Here is a 19,264-nt window from a genome sequence, read left to right as displayed (position 1 = left end):
GGCTGGCTCATTGATGAGGCGATGTATCGACACTGAAATAGACATCTGTTCTGGCTCTTTTTATTAGAGGCACAGTACATATTAGACGTATTGTATTATGTACATGTAGTTCTAGTACCCGCCCGCAGCCACCCAGGCCTCTAATGCGGGGTTATATACCTGTTCTAAACAAACACAGACATGCGGATTATGGTCTTACACTTTTGCCTACATTGTAGCAATAAATACATGTGTAGTACATGATATAATCTTGCACAGCAAATAAAGAATCATCATATAGATATACAGTGAGTATTTCTGTACATTTACAGTAGATGACACCCCTGCTGCGATGTGAGGGGGGGGGGTAATCACACACGTCTCTCCTATTCTGCGTAAGCCGTCATCCCGTGTAACCTGACTGTTCCGTTTGTCTCTCTTGTAAAAGTATTAATACAAAATAAGTGTTACAGTAGGAAAAAGAGTATATAAGTATATAAGGTGCGCACCAGCTGCAAGGGTGGTTGTACCCCTAGGGTGTTTCTCTGGCACCCAAAAAGAAGACAATAGTGTAGAAAAAGGGATGGGGTCAACCTCCACCAGCGCTAGAGAATAGAGAATTTACTTCCCTTGTTGTGTGATAACCTCCTCTTTGCGGGACACCGGTATCACAGCTGTTTCCTTCAGCTCACAATCATGTGTACATGTGGAGAGAATACATAATCCACATAGTGTATACCGGTTTTTTAATACATCACACAAAACATAAGTACATCAGCAAAAAACATCTATCACACAATAAAATCAATGTATGCACACAATGTAACCCAATGTAACCTCCAAGACCCGTCCAATCCTCTCGCCTGCCCTGATTGGACGGGTCTTGGAGGACTGATACCTACTGCAGCATCTTGGTCCTGGTTGTGCCCGGGCCACTTGGTGACTATACGCATGCGCTTACTGAACTGTATTACATACGGTTCACACTACATCTGGTCATTTCCTTCATGTACCTTGCCACTCTGCACTTGCCACTTTAACCATTTGAATTTACATTGTGTGCATACATTGATTTTATTGTGTGATAGATGTTTTTTGCTGGTGTACTTATGTTTTGTGTGATGTATTAAAAAACCGGTATACACTATGTGGATTATGTATTCTCTCCACATGTACACATGATTGTGAGCTGAAGGAAACAGCTGTGATACCGGTGTCCCGCAAAGAGAAGGTTATCACACAACAAGGGAAGTAAATTCTCTATTCTCTAGCGCTGGTGGAGGTTGACCCCATCCCTTTTTCTACACTATTAATACAAAATAAATGAGTGAAGTCTCTGATACGCTGGAATAGATTTATGGGCCAAAGCAGCAGGGGTGCATCCGTCCGGCTGCCGCTTGCAGTACAGAGAGGGGGATACATGTTCTGCCACCTTCAGTGCCTCTCATACGGCACAGCGCAGCTCCCTTCTCTGCATTGAGGCAGTTGGAGATTGAGAGCTTTTCTCAGCCTGATGATATAAACACATGGTCGGGCAACACAGAGAGATAAAGTAGTGCGTGCAATAATGTTACCAGGATTGTACAGTAAAAGAAAGACAATCAAGCCTTTTGTTGGGTGAAGATCCAATGTAACATAGGTTTTTGTATGATATATATATATATATATATATATATATATATATATATATATATATATATATATAATGTACTTTGCTCTGGTAACAGGAGTAATGTAAAGAGAATGAGTTTCATTTTCTGGTCTGATTGGTGTACGAAACATGCGCACGGTAAAGTCATGGGCGTAAGATGCTTGTGAGGTAGACGATAGACGTCTGTACTGACCTCTGTTCTTTGTATGATATCCGCCTTATCAATGTTTTCAATTTAAAGATCAGAAAGCTCTGGGCTGCTGTGATTGTGTCTCTTTGGCCCGGGGGTAGGACAGATCCACAGACATGACGGTTTATATACAAAGCCTTCATATTGTATTTTCTGTTTGCTCCTATCACCCAGATCTGCGCCCGATTAGCTGGTAGCATCCGTTCTCTGCTGGGGAATGATAGGAGACCGGGTCTGGCCTGAAATGTAATCCTCTATAGAGGTTTATTTGCAGAACTGGAGGATAATCTGAAGCCTTGTCCAGTAAATCCCTGGCCAGGGGGCTTTGGTAACCTGCAGGTCATTGCATATAATTTGGCATTTGGTCTGACGTCTCTCCCGTCCCTGAGCCCTTGATTTGCTGTACAGGTGGAGGCTCACGGAAAACTCACGCTTCATGGACAGATGCACAGGACCCGAGGGTCTGAAGAAGTTGGTAATTGTCCTAAGACGCAGAATTGCAAGTCCTTGTCCTCCAAGTGACTCCCGGGCTGCTCAGGACCCCGGACAGCATCTCAGAGGCATTTAAGGAAGAAGTAGTTGCAGTTGCTTCTTGGCGGGCAGTTGCACAGCTTCCCTATGTGAGGTCCTCTCTTTATAGCGCAAGAATCTCCCATGATGCACTAGTACAGAGAAAGAGACACTATTACTGACCGCAAAAGCAAACCTCTGTATATCATTAAAGAGCTGTTACTTTCCCCTCATGTCCAGCCCTGCTCTCCCTGGAGCAGTCACACCGAGAGGCCAGTTTGCAGCCTCCCAGTTTAATGCGTTGAAGTATTGCAGAGAGACTGTTTGGGCCAGGTTGGAGGATCCTGTTGGCGAGTAGCATAGGAGAGAGAGGGCTGACGGAGAAGGTGCAGGTCAGACACAGGTCTAACAGGGAGTGGAGTATTAGGAGGCAGAAGGTCCTGTAGGCGAGTAGCATAGGAGAGAGAGAGGGCTGACGGAGAAGGTGCAGGTCAGACCCAGGTCTAACAGGGAGTGGAGTATTAGGAGGGAGAAGGTCCTGTAGGCGAGTAGCATAGGAGAGAGAGGGCTGACGGAGAAGGTGCAGGTCAGACCCAGGTCTAACAGGGAGTGGAGTATTAGGAGGGAGAAGGTCCTGTAGGCGAGTAGCATAGGAGAGAGAGGGCTGACGGAGAAGGTGCAGGTCAGACCCAGGTCTAACGGGGAGTGGAGTATTAGGAGGGAGAAGGTCCTGTAGGCGAGTAGCATAGGAGAGAGGGGGCTGACGGAGAAGGTGCAGGTCAGACCCAGGTCTAACAGGGAGTGGAGTATTAGGAGGGAGAAGGTCCTGTAGGCGAGTAGCATAGGAGAGAGAGGGCTGACGGAGAAGGTGCAGGTCAGACCCAGGTCTAACGGGGAGTGGAGTATTAGGAGGGAGAAGGTCCTGTAGGCGAGTAGCATAGGAGAGAGGGGGCTGACGGAGAAGGTGCAGGTCAGACCCAGGTCTAACGGGGAGTGGAGTATTAGGAGGGAGAAGGTCCTGTAGGTGAGTAGCATAGGAGAGAGGGGGCTGACGGAGAAGGTGCAGGTCAGACTCAGGTCTAACGGGGAGTGGAGTATTAGGAGGGAGAAGGTCCTGTAGGCGAGTAGCATAGGAGAGAGGGGGCTGACGGAGAAGGTGCAGGTCAGACCCAGGTCTAACGGGGAGTGGAGTATTAGGAGGGAGAAGGTCCTGTAGGCGAGTAGCATAGGAGAGAGGGGGCTGACGGAGAAGGTGCAGGTCAGACCCAGGCCTAACAGGGAGTGGAGTATTAGGAGGGAGAAGGTCCTGTAGGCGAGTAGCATAGGAGAGAGAGGGCTGACGGAGAAGGTGCAGGTCAGACCCAGGTCTAACGGGGAGTGGAGTATTAGGAGGGAGAAGGTCCTGTAGGCGAGTAGCATAGGAGAGAGGGGGCTGACGGAGAAGGTGCAGGTCAGACTCAGGTCTAACGGGGAGTGGAGTATTAGGAGGGAGAAGGTCCTGTAGGCGAGTAGCATAGGAGAGAGGGGGCTGACGGAGAAGGTGCAGGTCAGACCCAGGTCTAACGGAGAGTGGAGTATTAGGAGGGAGAAGGTCCTGTAGGCGAGTAGCATAGGAGAGAGGGGGCTGACGGAGAAGGTGCAGGTCAGACCCAGGTCTAACGGGGAGTGGAGTATTAGGAGGGAGAAGGTCCTGTAGGCGAGTAGCATAGGAGAGAGGGGACTGACATAAGGTGCAGGTCAGACCCAGGTCTAACGGGGAGTGGAGTATTAGGAGGGAGAAGGTCCTGTAGGCGAGTAGCATAGGAGAGAGGGGACTGACAGAAGGTGCAGGTCAGACCCAGGTCTAACGGGGGTGGAGTATTAGGAGGGAGAAGGTCTTGTAGGCGAGTAGCATAGGAGAGAGGGGACTGACAGAAGGTGCAGGTCAGACCCAGGTCTAACGGGGAGTGGAGTATTAGGAGGGAGAAGGTCCTGTAGGCGAGTAGCATAGGAGAGAGGGGGCTGACGGAGAAGGTGCAGGTCAGACCCAGGTCTAACGGGGAGTGGAGTATTAGGAGGGAGAAGGTCCTGTAGGCGAGTAGCATAGGAGAGAGGGGGCTGACGGAGAAGGTGCAGGTCAGACCCAGGTCTAACGGGGAGTGGAGTATTAGGAGGGAGAAGGTCCTGTAGGCGAGTAGCATAGGAGAGAGGGGGCTGACGGAGAAGGTGCAGGTCAGACCCAGGTCTAACGGGGAGTGGAGTATTAGGAGGGAGAAGGTCCTGTAGGCGAGTAGCATAGGAGAGAGGGGGCTGACGGAGAAGGTGCAGGTCAGACCCAGGTCTAACGGGGAGTGGAGTATTAGGAGGGAGAAGGTCCTGTAGGCGAGTAGCATAGGAGAGAGGGGGCTGACGGAGAAGGTGCAGGTCAGACCCAGGTCTAACGGGGAGTGGAGTATTAGGAGGGAGAAGGTCCTGTAGGCGAGTAGCATAGGAGAGAGGGGGCTGACGGAGAAGGTGCAGGTCAGACCCAGGTCTAACGGGGAGTGGAGTATTAGGAGGGAGAAGGTCCTGTAGGCGAGTAGCATAGGAGAGAGGGGGCTGACGGAGAAGGTGCAGGTCAGACCCAGGTCTAATGGGGAGTGGAGTATTAGGAGGGAGAAGGTCCTGTAGGCGAGTAGCATAGGAGAGAGGGGGCTGACGGAGAAGGTGCAGGTCAGACCCAGGTCTAACGGGGAGTGGAGTATTAGGAGGGAGAAGGTCCTGTAGGTGAGTAGCATAGGAGAGAGGGGGCTTACGGAGAAGGTGCAGGTCAGACTCAGGTCTAACGGGGAGTGGAGTATTAGGAGGGAGAAGGTCCTGTAGGCGAGTAGCATAGGAGAGAGGGGGCTGACGGAGAAGGTGCAGGTCAGACCCAGGTCTAACGGGGAGTGGAGTATTAGGAGGGAGAAGGTCCTGTAGGCGAGTAGCATAGGAGAGAGGGGGCTGACGGAGAAGGTGCAGGTCAGACTCAGGTCTAACGGGGAGTGGAGTATTAGGAGGGAGAAGGTCCTGTAGGCGAGTAGCATAGGAGAGAGGGGGCTGACGGAGAAGGTGCAGGTCAGACTCAGGTCTAACGGAGAGTGGAGTATTAGGAGGGAGAAGGTCCTGTAGGCGAGTAGCATAGGAGAGAGGGGGCTGACGGAGAAGGTGCAGGTCAGACCCAGGTCTAACGGGGAGTGGAGTATTAGGAGGGAGAAGGTCCTGTAGGCGAGTAGCATAGGAGGTAGGGGACTGACAGAAGGTGCAGGTCAGACCCAGGTCTAACGGGGAGTGGAGTATTAGGAGGGAGAAGGTCCTGTAGGCGAGTAGCATAGGAGAGAGGGGACTGACAGAAGGTGCAGGTCAGACCCAGGTCTAACGGGGCTGGAGTATTAGGAGGGAGAAGGTCTTGTAGGCGAGTAGCATAGGAGAGAGGGGACTGACAGAAGGTGCAGGTCAGACCCAGGTCTAACGGGGAGTGGAGTATTAGGAGGGAGAAGGTCCTGTAGGCGAGTAGCATAGGAGAGAGGGGGCTGACGGAGAAGGTGCAGGTCAGACCCAGGTCTAACGGGGAGTGGAGTATTAGGAGGGAGAAGGTCCTGTAGGCGAGTAGCATAGGAGAGAGGGGGCTGACGGAGAAGGTGCAGGTCAGACCCAGGTCTAACGGGGAGTGGAGTATTAGGAGGGAGAAGGTCCTGTAGGCGAGTAGCATAGGAGAGAGGGGGCTGACGGAGAAGGTGCAGGTCAGACCCAGGTCTAACGGGGAGTGGAGTATTAGGAGGGAGAAGGTCCTGTAGGCGAGTAGCATAGGAGAGAGGGGGCTGACGGAGAAGGTGCAGGTCAGACCCAGGTCTAACGGGGAGTGGAGTATTAGGAGGGAGAAGGTCCTGTAGGCGAGTAGCATAGGAGAGAGGGGGCTGACGGAGAAGGTGCAGGTCAGACCCAGGTCTAACGGGGAGTGGAGTATTAGGAGGGAGAAGGTCCTGTAGGCGAGTAGCATAGGAGAGAGGGGGCTGACGGAGAAGGTGCAGGTCAGACCCAGGTCTAACGGGGAGTGGAGTATTAGGAGGGAGAAGGTCCTGTTAGGTGTGGGCTGTACGGATGCTGTAATGGTTACTATTACTAACCCACAGCATGGGGTCATGGGTTAGATTCCCATCATGGTTTACTCTCCCCATGCTGGTGCGGGTTCCCCCAACAGTCCAGAATATAGAGTGTGCGTATACAAGTGTTCAGGGCAGCCTAGATGGGCCAAGTGCTTCCTATCTACCATCCTATTCTATGGTTCTTGTGTGGGGAGACAATAGGACAGGCATCCCCAACCTCAGGGCACAGCGCCGGTGCTGGTGATAGCTAGGCCTGAGCACAGGTGACGTATACTGCAGTTATGTGGATGTAAGCACCTGTGCTGCAGCCTGGACATGACTAACACCTGCAGTGCTAGTGTGCACTCGGGGCAATAGAGGAAGATCAGCCTGGTGCCTGCATGTAAGTCAGGTGGGGATAGGCAGGTGGATGGATGATGGTTCAGGATAGGTGTCAGACGGTGAGACCACAGGGAGAGGACAGAGTGGAGGGTGAACCCCCCCCCCCCTCCTCCAATGTTGGCTTGTCGCGCCCTCAGACCCCTGTGCCACACTCACTCCCAGCACTCACCTTGGGCATCCGGTTATACTTGGTCTCCCACATGGAGCTTCTCTTGGACTGGAGTTTCTCCAGGACATCCTGTAGTTCCAGCAGCTGCGGGAGCAGAGATATCACATGGTCAGACACCAGACACTGGAATCACCTTTACCCTCCGTTCCAACACTCCAGCTTCACCTGCTGGTGCCCATAGCAACCAATACAGAAACAGTCATCTCATTGGTTGCTATGGGGACCAATCTTCTACCTTTACACTGTTGGTGGCACTACATGGTAACGCCACATACATGTCGCCCTTCCATCTGCACATATCTATACTTCTATAATGTCAGCATATTCCATAGCGCTGTTTCTTCCCTGATCTATGTATCCCTTCTCTACCATTGTGAAGTGGGTGGGGATAGACCAACCTGCCGTCAGGAAAACAGTAGCATTGGTCACAGCAGCACAAAGTATTTCAGGGTATTGCAGCCCCTAAGTTAAGTACTCGCACGATGCAATGTTCCAAACCCTTCCGAATACATATCATATGTAAGTGCTATCCGACCAGCCCCTGACTGCCATGTTGCAGGCAGTGTTTGGAAAATAACACTAGCTGGTTTTTACTTTATCTCTCTCCAGGACTTAGTACCGCCCCCCTGTGTGTCTTCAGAGACCGCTTACCAGCTCCTTCTCAGCAACTCTCTGATTCCCGGTGGCGTAGCCTAATTCCCGCGAGTCTGCTTCCCCAAGTGCCAGGGCTGCGAGCAGGGAGGCGATAAGGCAGACGGAGGCGGATGGCAGGTACAGGGCATACACCATGGCAGGTTCCGCTGGATGCTGCAAGTGGCAGAGTGTCACTGACTCGTCCTCTTACTGCTGAGATTAGGAGTAAGCTCTGATGTGCTGATTCCTCGCCACACGTGGACGTTTGACGTCTTTGCTTGATCTCAGTAAATCTCCATTATCAGTGCCTGTGATGCGGAGGGAGAGGGGCTGGGGACATATAAACACCTGCAGTATCTTCTGTGCATTCAAAGCCATTATTTACACGTTTCTCTCCAAATTAGGCCCAACAAGACATGATGGCGCTGACCTAGGGAAGGGGACGGCTACCGGGGAATAGTGACTTCCAGGGGGCCACAACCGGTCCCGAGTTGACGGATGTGGTTCTGAAATGTATTGTTTCTGTGTGTAATCTGCACTGCGCCCCACTGGATCCACTCAGAGTCTCAGCAGTGATCCCAGACACATGCAGGGAGAAGTACATTGAACCCGCACTGGGCGGTGACCTGGAGCTGGCAATGTGGCCCCACAGAGCCGAGGCCCCTAAGTGATAGAGCAGGCAGGGAAGGCTGTATTATTCTGTAAGGACGTGGGCATGGAGGATTTACATTGGAGTGAGGCTGCCCGCTTCCCACCCCCAAGCTCGCCCCTCGCTCGCTGCTGTCACCCACACCAGGACATATGGGTGCTGTAGATTACAGGTAGGATGTTATAGATGGGTAATGTATAGGATGACAGTCCATAGTCAACGTTATATTGTCAGACGAAAGATCATCAGTGGTTAATGTCGTCAACAGGACCGTGACCACCATCAAAACAGGCATGTCTCATTAGGTTAAAGGTGTGTAGGTCAACATGCACAAGGTCAGCATTGGAAACAAAAAGGTTGACGTGACGTAAAAGTTGACATTCATCAATTAGTTTTGTTGGGGTGTCAAATTTAGTAGTACAATGACCCCCAATTAGTATACTGCAAAGCTGACTTCGCTCTATCACGTGTGCCGCACGATCTACCGATGCCGCATGTAGCCCACGTGGATGGTAAAGTATGAAAACGGGAAAAAATCATGTCAATCTTTTGACCATTGACCAATAACTGTCGACTTAAAGTCTGGATACCCATGAGAACAAACATGTACCCTCGTCACGCTTCAGGCAAAGCTGCTATTAGTTGTCCACATGGATCATACCAAGAACATGTGGGCAACACATGAAAACCCCCCAAAACCAGTTTACCTTTGTTGTGAGGATCTTGTGTACCTGTTTACCTAATGACTGGTGACCAATACATTGTACTTTACCATCTAGAACAGGGGTCCTCAAACTACGGCCCGCTGAGGATGTGTGGACGTCATGACGATGACGCCGCCCGCCCATGCGTCTGTGAAGCAAGTAGGAGCAGCAGGCTGTTGGAGGGGTGGACGGGGAGTCGGGGGCCGCTGCCGCATGAAGCATCAAGCAAGCTGGGAGCCGCAGCAGCAGCAGGTGAGGATCAAACTCACAAATAAAATAAAGAATTCTGCTGTTTCCTGCGGTGTCCTTCTGTAAATGTGTTAAAGGGGGAGCAGCCTGTTGTGTCCTCCTGTTATTATACAGGGGAAGCAGCCTGTGGTGTCATGGCATTATTATTGTACAGGGGTAGCAGCCTGTGGTGTCCTGTTATACAGGGAGAGCAGCCTGTTGTGTCCTCCTGTTATTATGCAGGGGGAGCAGCCTGTGGTGTCATGGCATTATTATTGTACAGGGGTAGCAGCCTGTGGTGTCCTGTTATACAGGGAGAGCAGCCTGTGGTGTCCTGTTATTATACAGGGGTAGCAGCCTGTGGTGTCCTGTTATTATACAGGGGAGAGCAGCCTGTGGGGGTCCTGTTATTATACAGGGGAGAGCAGCCTGTGGGGGTCCTGTTATTATACAGGGGGGAGCAGCCTGTGGGGGTCCTGGTATTATACAGGGGAGAGCAGCCTGTGGGGGTCCTGTTATTATACAGGGGGAGCAGCCTGTGGGGGTCCTGGTATTATACAGGGGGAGCAGCCTGTGGGGGTCCTGTTATTATACAGGGGGAGCAGCCTGTGGGGGTCCTGTTATTATACAGGGGGAGCAGCCTGTGGGGGTCCTGTTATTATACAGGGGGAGCAGCCTGTGGGGGTCCTGTTATTATACAGGGGGAGCAGCCTGTGGGGGTCCTGTTATTATACAGGGGGGAGCAGCCTGTGGGGGTCCTGTTATTATACAGGGGGGAGCAGCCTGTGGGGGTCCTGTTATTATACAGGGGGGAGCAGCCTGTGGGGGTCCCAGTGTTGCAAGTAAGGGGGTACGGCGTGGTACGGAGTACCTGTAAGAAATATGTTGCAGGTACGCAGTACCACTTACCCCCGGACCCACTGTCAATTCTATTTTTATTTTAAGCCTAAATATAATGCATCCGCAGCCCGGCCACCCAGCTTTATGATTGGTGCTGTATGCAGCTACCGGCTACTGCTGATTTAGCCTGTCACACTGACAGGCATCAGCGGTGCCGACAGCATGAAGAGCAGGCTCCACAATTGTAAGCACAAGCTGCCTGGCTCTCCCCCAAGCAAGAGCAAACCCACCCCCAGCCATCCCTATTTCCCATTCCTTGTCCCCTGATGCCACGCCATTATTGTCATTTAGTCACTCCTCTAGCTTGTGTGACCACGCCCCCTCATGACACATGGCCACGCCCATTGTTGGTGGAGGCTATCAGTACCACCAAGAAAAAAATTCTACTTGCACCACTGGGGGGTCCTGTTATTATACAGGGGGGAGCAGCCTGTGGGGGTCCTGTTATTATACAGGGGGGAGCAGCCTGTGGGGGTCCTGTTATTATACAGGGGGGAAGCAGCCTGTGGGGTCCCGTCATTAAACGGGGGGGGGGATTTAACTTTACTTCATTTTAAAAATTGTATTTGTTCCCATTTTGTTTCTTCACTTTAAAATAAGATATATGCAGCGTGCATAGGGATTTGTTCATAGTTTCTGTTTTTACTATAGTCCGGCCCTCCAACAGTCTGAGGGACAGTGAACTGGCCCCCTGTTTACAAAGTTTGAGGACCCCTGGTGTAAGCGATACTTTATAGCATCCAGCGGGTAATGTGTCCCCTCTCGTCCCTGTAACGATGATGTATATGACCAGAAGGGCCGCTGAGTGAGATGGGAACAGGGACCTGGCTGATTATGTCTATCTCATCAGATATTACACTATAGGATGCCTCTCGCTCATAGTCTTATCTCCGTCCCGGGGATCTCATCAGATATTACACTAGAGGATGCGTCTCACATTTCTGCCTCATAGTCTTATCTCCGTCCCGGGGATCTCATCTCTGTCCCGGGGATCTCATCTCCGCCGTGCAGCCCTTTCTCACCATCATTCATCTCTTCAGGATAATAACCGAATAATCTAATTCCAGCTCAGCCTGCGGACAGATAACTCCCAGAGGCTCAGATACATTCTCATTAGTGTCAGAGTGTCCGCTGTTACTGGCCCTGAATATTTACACATAGCATACATGTGCTGTAACCCCTAGCAACCAATAAAATGTTAGCTTTGGCTGGTCTAGTGCCTTTTATGATGAATCAGAGGTAACCTCAGGTTCTCCATTGGGTACAGCACTTATGTACTATGTAAAACTCATTTATAAAGAATGTTTAATGTACATTTCTGACTATGAACCTGGAGCTTCAGCACTTTTATTAGTCAACTGCACGTATAATGATATTTATATGGGCTGCACAGTCACCTATCAGTGACATGACATTTCCCAATCAGTACAAGAGTGCGGCTGACGCCACCGCTACGCTTTCCCTGATCCCATCATGCTCTGTCACATCGCTGTGGGGCGCAGAACAAGGTGACGGTTATGTAAGGGGCTAATTGGCTGCCACCGGCCTCAGCGTCCTCGGATAATCAGATGTTATGTAAGGAGATTACACCCAGTGACCAGCTACTTGTGCCTGGTCCTGATGGTGGATGGAGGATCTAGACTGGCATCCTGCCTTGGCATGGAGACCACTGTGCACACCGCAGGCTGGGGGTGCTCACAGACATGCATAGTGGCAGATAAAACACTGGGGCCCCCACAGAGCTGGCTCCTATGGGATGCAGATAGCCTGGAGCTACCTCTGGGGCTCCACACTGTGACAACGCCTTCCTGTACGGTAATACCTGGTCACTATGACGTCCCATCCGCACACAGCTTCCAGCTGCTCTCTTATATTTACTTTCCATATTACGTCTGTTTGCATATAGTATAGAACAGAACGTGCCCAGTGTCTACAAACAATGGCATCTCCTCAGTCTATTACCGGAGCCTTCTGTTCTGAGAATGTTTGTCATTAGCTCCATGTACCCCAGCCCAGGAGACATAGGCCTCAATAATAATAGGCCTTAGTAGTCATTTATGATTGTCTGTGTTTGTATATACCCTTTATAGTAACCATTATCATGTGCACATCACACAGCCTCATAGGTGCAGGCTACTAATGGCAATACGTGGGGAGGATAGACGCCAGCCAATGTTCACCATCAGTGCTCATATATCGATGGTAAAACTATATCCCACATGTGCATTAGACCATCATCTATGGTCAGCCAATCAGCATACACATACTGGCCTATGGAAGTCTGCGAGAAGGCATGTTAACAATTGCCCAGCGTCTTGTTCCTGAGGCTGTATCCAGAGGGCCAATCCTGACCCCCCTATACCATTCATAAGCCAATGGGAAGCCACTGACTTGGTAGAGCCACCAGCCACACGGGGAGACGTAGCGAGCCTCGGAGGGTGAAGAAGTGGAGACATGACCCAAATCACCCAATGCTAGATAAATGACAGAAGCTGAGACATGAAGAATGGATGAATGACATAACCAGTGTACGTTATGTTCCAGCGCACATCTGCCCGCCCCTGCCCCCGGTGTTGTCTGCAGTGGGTATTAGAGGTTTGACGTAACTTGTCTCTTATTAAACACAACCGCAATGATCACACAGAAAGAATTAGGATACTTGTGTAATTTGTATATTTATTCGTATCATACAAAGTATAATATAAAACACATTGAAGACATGTAGACAAGGGAGGAGGGTGTATTGGGTGTAAAATGACATCAGGAGAATATTTACCCCATACCGGGTTCTGCTGCCCCCCGCTGGCAGCACAGAGACAGTTTTTACACCTGGAAATCGCTGGCTTCCTGTTTCAGTAGTCACAAGGACTGGACTGTTACTCACTGCATGTCACATGAGACTGATCATAGGGGGTCTGTGACAGGGGTCCCAAACACAACATAGGCAGATTATTTGGGGGAGTTACAAGAGCGGGAAGAGCCAGGATATTATTTTATTTTGGGCAGTGATGCTGAGAATGGGGTTAATAGGTAGAGGAGGGTCATTGTGACTCCCCGCTGGGGTAGGAGGGCTGGATACGAGGATACACAGTTGGTATTACATCCATCAGAGGGTGAGGGCACATGGCACACAGCACAGGGTACCAGTCACATATGAGATGTGGTGCCCCCTAGTAGCAGCGCAGCATAAAGGAATTGCAGGAGGATCCTCGCAGGCAGTCGCACAGCTTCCCAATCCGCGGCCCATGCTTCATGGCACAACGCTCTCCCACGTCACACTGTGCAGACAGAGAAATAATGATAGTCAGCTCTTTGGGCAAGGGGAATCCTACTATTTATACTCCATTCCCAGAAATCACTGCAAATCTTCCGCTGTCACCCAAAGTACTCTCTGTCCATACACCCGGTGCACCTCTAACACAGAGCCAGCCCTAGGCATTATTATAGCTGCCCAAACAGTGCCACCCCCACCCCCCCTATAATGGGATCCTCAGCTCCTCACCCTGGGCACTTGGCTGGCTTTCTTCTCCAGGCTGATGCCTTTGTCCTGGTTGTATTGCAGCATCTCTCCGAGCGCCATGGCCTGAAACAAGACACCAGTTACAGCACATAGGGTTAGTTACTAAAATTACCAATCAGAAATCAGCATTGACTAACTTGTGCTCAGATGAAAGCTAACTTGATTGGCTGCAAGTATTTTAATGGTTATTTGAAAATTTCAGGAATGCTAGCCCTTATAGGCAGGGCCTCCTCCGTCATGTGCTTAACCACCCTTGGTTGCACCAAATCCTGTGTTGGCGTGGCACGCTGATACTTATGTCAGCGGCTGCTGATGCAGCTATGGTTATGTGCCCTGTACTTGTCCTCTATTTTATTCAGCTGTCAGTCACTGTTGTGCTTACTCGTATATGTACTTTGTAATTGGGCGCTACGGAACCCCTTGTTGCACCATATAAATAAAGGATAATAATAGATCACAATATAATATATTTGGTGAATACAGAGCGCCACCTAGCTGTGTAAATGGTACCAGACTGAGCTGGAAAAGTAATACTGACTGATCATAGATCCTACATTGGAACAGTCTGGTACGTCAGTGAGAGTCGTGTACTAGCATAGAAAACACTAAAATACTATTCAGAAGAATGTATTCTTCTAACCGTGAGGTCAGTAATGTAATAATCTGCAGGGTATATCACAATGTACCTGTCAGGGGGTAGATGGGACAGAGCGATGTTCTGCAGATCACTAGGGAGGTCTCAGGTCAGTAATGTAATAATCTGCAGGATATATCACTGTCTACCTGTCAGGGGGTAGATGGGACAGAGCGATGTTCTGCAGGTCACTAGAGAGGTCAGTATGTAATAATCTGCAGGATATATCACTATGTACCTGTCAGGGGGTAGATGGGACAGAGCGATGTTCTGCAGATCACTAGGGAGGTCAGTAATGTAATAATCTGCAGGATATATCACTATGTACCTGTCAGGGGGTAGATGGGACAGAGCGATGTTCTGCAGGTCACTAGAGAGGTCAGTAATGTAATAATCTGCAGGATATATCACTATGTACCTGTCAGGGGGTAGATGGGACAGAGCGATGTTCTGCAGATCACTAGGGAGGTCAGTAATGTAATAATCTGCAGGATATATCACTATGTACCTGTCAGGGGGTAGATGGGACAGAGCGATGTTCTGCAGGTCACTAGAGAGGTCAGTAATGTAATAATCTGCAGGATATATCACTATGTACCTGTCAGGGGGTAGATGGGACAGAGCGATGTTCTGCAGATCACTAGGGAGGTCAGTAATGTAATAATCTGCAGGATATATCACTATGTACCTGTCAGGGGGTAGATGGGACAGAGCGATGTTCTGCAGATCACTAGAGGTCAGTAATGTAATAATCTGCAGGATATATCACTATGTACCTGTCAGCGGGTAGATGGGACAGAGCGATGTTCTGCAGATCACTAGAGAGGTCAGTAATGTAATAATCTGCAGGATATATCACTATGTACCTGTCAGGGGGTAGATGGGACAGAGCGATGTTCTGCAGGTCACTAGAGAGGTCAGTAATGTAATAATCTGCAGGATATATCACTATGTACCTGTCAGGGGGTAGATGGGACAGAGCGATGTTCTGCAGATCACTAGGGAGGTCAGTAATGTAATAATCTGCAGGATATATCACTATGCACCTGTCAAGGGGTAGATGGGACAGAGCGATGTTCTGCAGGTCACTAGTCAGAAATGTAATAATCTGCAGGATATATCACTATGTACCTGTCAGGGGGTAGATGGGACAGAGCGATGTTCTGCAGATCACTAGAGAGGTCAGTAATGTAATAATCTGCAGGATATATCACTATGTACCTGTCAGGGGGTAGATGGGACAGAGCGATGTTCTGCAGGTCAGTAATGTAATAATCTGCAGGATATATCACTATGTATCTGTCAGGGGGTAGATGGGACAGAGCGATGTTCTGCAGGTCACTAGGGAGGTCAGTAATGTAATAATCTGCAGGATATATCACTATGTACCCGTCAGGGAGTAGATGGGACAGAGCGATGTTCTGCAGGTCAGTAATGTAATAATCTGCAGGATATATCACTATGTACCTGTCAGGGGGTAGATGGGACAGAGCGATGTTCTGCAGGTCACTAGGGAGGTCAGTAATGTAATAATCTGCAGGATATATCACTATGTACCTGTCAGGGGGTAGATGGGACAGAGCGATGTTCTGCAGGTCACTAGAGAGGTCAGTAATGTAATAATCTGCAGGATATATCACTATGTACCTGTCAGGGGGTAGATGGGACAGAGCGATGTTCTGCAGGTTCACTAGACAGGTCAGTAATGTAATAATCTGCAGGATATATCACTATGTACCCGTCAGGGGGTAGATGGGACAGAGCGATGTTCTGCAGATCACTAGGTAGGTCAGTAATGTAATAATCTGCAGGATATATCACTACGTACCTGTCAGGGGGTAGGTGGGACAGAGTGATGTTCTGCAGGTCACTAGAGAGGTCAGTAATGTAACAATCTGCAGGATATGTCACTATGTACCTGTCAGGGGGTAGATGGGACAGAGCGATGTTCTGCAAGTCAGTAATGTAACAATCTGCAGGCTATATCAGTATGCACCTGTCAGGGGGGAGATGGGACAGAGCGATGTTCTGCAGGTCACTAGGGAGGTCAGTAATGTAATAATCTGCAGGATATATCACTATGTACCCGTCAGGGGGTAGATGGGACAGAGCGATGTTCTGCAGGTCAGTAATGTAATAATCTGCAGGATATATCAGTATGTACCTGTCAGGGGGGTAGATGGGACAGAGCGATGTTCTGCAGGTCACTAGAGAGGTCAGTAATGTAATAGTCTGCAGGATATATCACTATGTACCTGTCAGGGGGTAGATGGGACAGAGCGATGTCCTGCAGGTCACTAGAGAGGTCAGTAATGTAATAGTCTGCAGGATATATCACTATGTACCTGTCAGGGGGTAGATGGGACAGAGCGATGTCCTGCAGGTCACTAGAGAGGTCAGTAATGTAATAATCTGCAGGATATATCACTATGTACCCGTCAGGGGGTAGATGGGACAGAGCGATGTTCTGCAGGTCAGTAATGTAACAATCTGCAGGCTATATCAGTATGTACCTGTCAGGGGGTAGATGGGACAGAGCGATGTTCTGCAGGTCACTAGGGAGGTCAGTAATGTAATAATCTGCAGGCTATATCACTATGTACCCGTCAGGGGTTAGATGGGACAGAGCGATGTTCTGCAGGTCAGTAATGTAACAATCTGCAGGCTATATCACTATGTACCCGTCAGGGGGGAGATGGGACAGAGCGATGTTCTGCAGATCACTAGGTAGGTCAGTAATGTAATAATCTGCAGGATATATCACTATGTACCCGTCAGGGGGTAGATGGGACAGAGCGATGTTCTGCAGATCACTAGAGAGGTCAGTAATGTAATAATCTGCAGGATATATCACTATGTACCTGTCAGGGGGTAGATGGGACAGAGCGATGTTCTGCAGATCACTAGGGAGGTCAGTAATGTAATAATCTGCAGGATATATCACTATGTACCTGTCAGGGGGTAGATGGGACAGAGTGATGTTCTGCAGATCACTAGGGAGGTCAGTAATGTAATAATCTGCAGGATATATCACTATGTACCCGTCAGGGGGTAGATGGGACAGAGCGATGTTCTGCAGATCACTAGAGAGGTCAGTAATGTAATAATCTGCAGGATATATCACTATGTACCTGTCAGGGGGTAGATGGGACAGAGCGATGTTCTGCAGATCACTAGGGAGGTCAGTAATGTAATAATCTGCAGGATATATCACTATGTACCTGTCAGGGGGTAGATGGGACAGAGTGATGTTCTGCAGATCACTAGGGAGGTCAGTAATGTAATAATCTGCAGGATATATCACTATGTACCCGTCAGGGGGTAGATGGGACAGAGCGATGTTCTGCAGGTCAGTAATGTAACAATCTGCAGGTTATTGCACAATACCTCGGTATTGTCGGCTACTCACCAGGCTGTTGGACTGCAGGGGGATATCCTCCTGAGACAGTGACAGTCTGGAGTCCTCACTCTTCCCCGGAAGGATGAGTGTAGACAGGCAGAGAAGCAGCAGGAGAGCGGAGTGCCTGGGGGGCGGCTGGGTGACTGGGCTGCATCTCCTCACTTTCTCCATGGTCCAGGATCTCAGCTAGTATTCTCAATGGTTCCCTTTTCCAGGCTCCTCGCTTATATCTCTGAGGGGTGGTCTCTGATCCCACCTGCCGGCCTCCTCCCTCCCCCATGCACCACTGATCCCACCTGCCGGCCCCCCCCCCCCCACATGATCATCTTTTCTCTGGATCAGGCGTCGTATGAAATAATAATTATACCGGTATTTTTAGAAGGGTTTTCTCCCGCAAGTCTCCAGGGGTAATCCTGGCCATACACACATGAGATTGGACAGACGCACCAGCACTTGGATTAATATGCCCAATAAATAATAAGGACAATTGTAGCTGCAGACTGCTGTGATTGGTAACCAGGCGTCTGTGAGCGTGAGAACTGAGGGGAGAAGAGAGACTGCAGAGGGAACAAATACAAGCATGGGTTCTGGTGTTAGGCCAGGCCTGGCCAGGGTCCCGGACACGGTCCCGACAGTCAGTTACCCAACTTCGGGATCCCGACTGTCAAAACACCGTCAGACAGGTGACCGACGGCCACTCGCTCTTCTCCCTCGTGGGGGTCCACGACCCTCTGAGGGAGAATAGAATAGGTGGCGAGCGCAGTGAGCCTGCAAGGGGCTTTGTTGTGCTCACCATGCTGTCTGACTGCGGGCAGTCAGGATCCCTACGTCGGGCTAATGACTGCCGGGATCACGACTGTCGGAACCCTATACCACACCCGCCTGGCCATACCCCCCCTAGCGCATAACAATTCAGGTTACAGTGCTACATAGTCTGCCCTGGTGCATTATTGGCCAACTCTCCTGTACATTAGCCCCTGTATGTGTATACACAACCTGGGTTCTCAGGGTTAATATACTGCTCATGCCCAGTCCTGGGAGCGGGAAGGAACATGGGTGGTATCCGGTGTGATATTTACAAGATGAAAACATGCGGAAAGTGTAAAGTCCACTGGACCTGTTCCTACACGGTGTTATTGCAGTCTGTGGACACAGGTGTGTGTATGTGGAGTCCTCTCCACTTCCTGCCTGGCTCGGCCTGTGGGGATGGTCATTCCGTCTGGGTGCAGTTTGTTCTGTGGTGGTCTTCTGATGGATGGTCAGTATTGGTCAGAACACAATCGTTCCCGACCCCTAACAGTTCAGGTTTTCCAAGTCACCCAGCAGGTGTGCAGTGTACCACCAACTGTACCGCAGCACCAGGATTGGGAACCACTGCTCTAATTGCTTTTGGCAGTGTAACCCCTAAAGGATAGAAGAGACAAGAGGACGTTTGGCACTCACCGGTAAATCCATTCTATCTGAAGGACACTGCCCTCCCCGCCATGTGCCAGTCTGGCGCTCTACTACACTCATGGTGGGAGTCGTTTACGCCAGTCAATGAATTTGCTACGTTTAGATTGATGGCTTCTGACTACTTTAGGGCTGGTATGATGTAGAGGGGAGAGTCAGGC

The 19,264-nt window shown here is 50.0% G+C and overlaps 2 protein-coding genes and 1 long non-coding RNA gene across 3 annotated transcripts; 1 reads left to right on the top strand and 2 right to left on the bottom strand.

The window, feature by feature from the left end:
• Positions 1 to 1,695: 1,695 nt before the first annotated feature.
• On the bottom strand, positions 1,696 to 8,102 carry LOC146049753 (cocaine- and amphetamine-regulated transcript protein-like). The gene is made up of 3 exons (XM_083166364.1): positions 7,635 to 8,102; positions 6,984 to 7,067; positions 1,696 to 2,482 (listed from the first exon to the last, which is right to left on the bottom strand). Exons 1-3 carry the CDS (start codon positions 7,770 to 7,772, stop codon positions 2,375 to 2,377), a joined length of 330 nt encoding a protein of 109 aa, XP_083022490.1. The 5' UTR covers positions 7,773 to 8,102; the 3' UTR covers positions 1,696 to 2,374.
• Positions 7,205 to 8,445, top strand: LOC146049754 (uncharacterized). Its single transcript, XR_014466196.1, has 3 exons — positions 7,205 to 7,502; positions 7,593 to 7,754; positions 8,021 to 8,445. It is a non-coding gene; the product is annotated as an uncharacterized LOC146049754 (long non-coding RNA).
• A 4,308-nt stretch (positions 8,446 to 12,753) lies between these two features.
• LOC146049696 (cocaine- and amphetamine-regulated transcript protein-like) lies at positions 12,754 to 17,869 on the bottom strand. The gene is made up of 3 exons (XM_083166279.1): positions 17,661 to 17,869; positions 13,600 to 13,680; positions 12,754 to 13,375 (listed from the first exon to the last, which is right to left on the bottom strand). The coding sequence occupies exons 1-3, from the start codon at positions 17,820 to 17,822 to the stop codon at positions 13,268 to 13,270; spliced, it is 351 nt and encodes a 116-aa protein (XP_083022405.1). The 5' UTR covers positions 17,823 to 17,869; the 3' UTR covers positions 12,754 to 13,267.
• Between the last annotated feature and the right edge of the window lie 1,395 nt (positions 17,870 to 19,264).

Source organism: Crinia signifera, chromosome 12 (assembly GCF_055691185.1).
Source record: "Crinia signifera chromosome 12, ASM5569118v1, whole genome shotgun sequence".
NCBI classification, from domain to species: Eukaryota; Metazoa; Chordata; class Amphibia; order Anura; family Myobatrachidae; genus Crinia; species Crinia signifera.
Note: the sequence above shows the minus strand (reverse complement) of the source record. Positions and strands in the feature narration are given on the sequence as shown.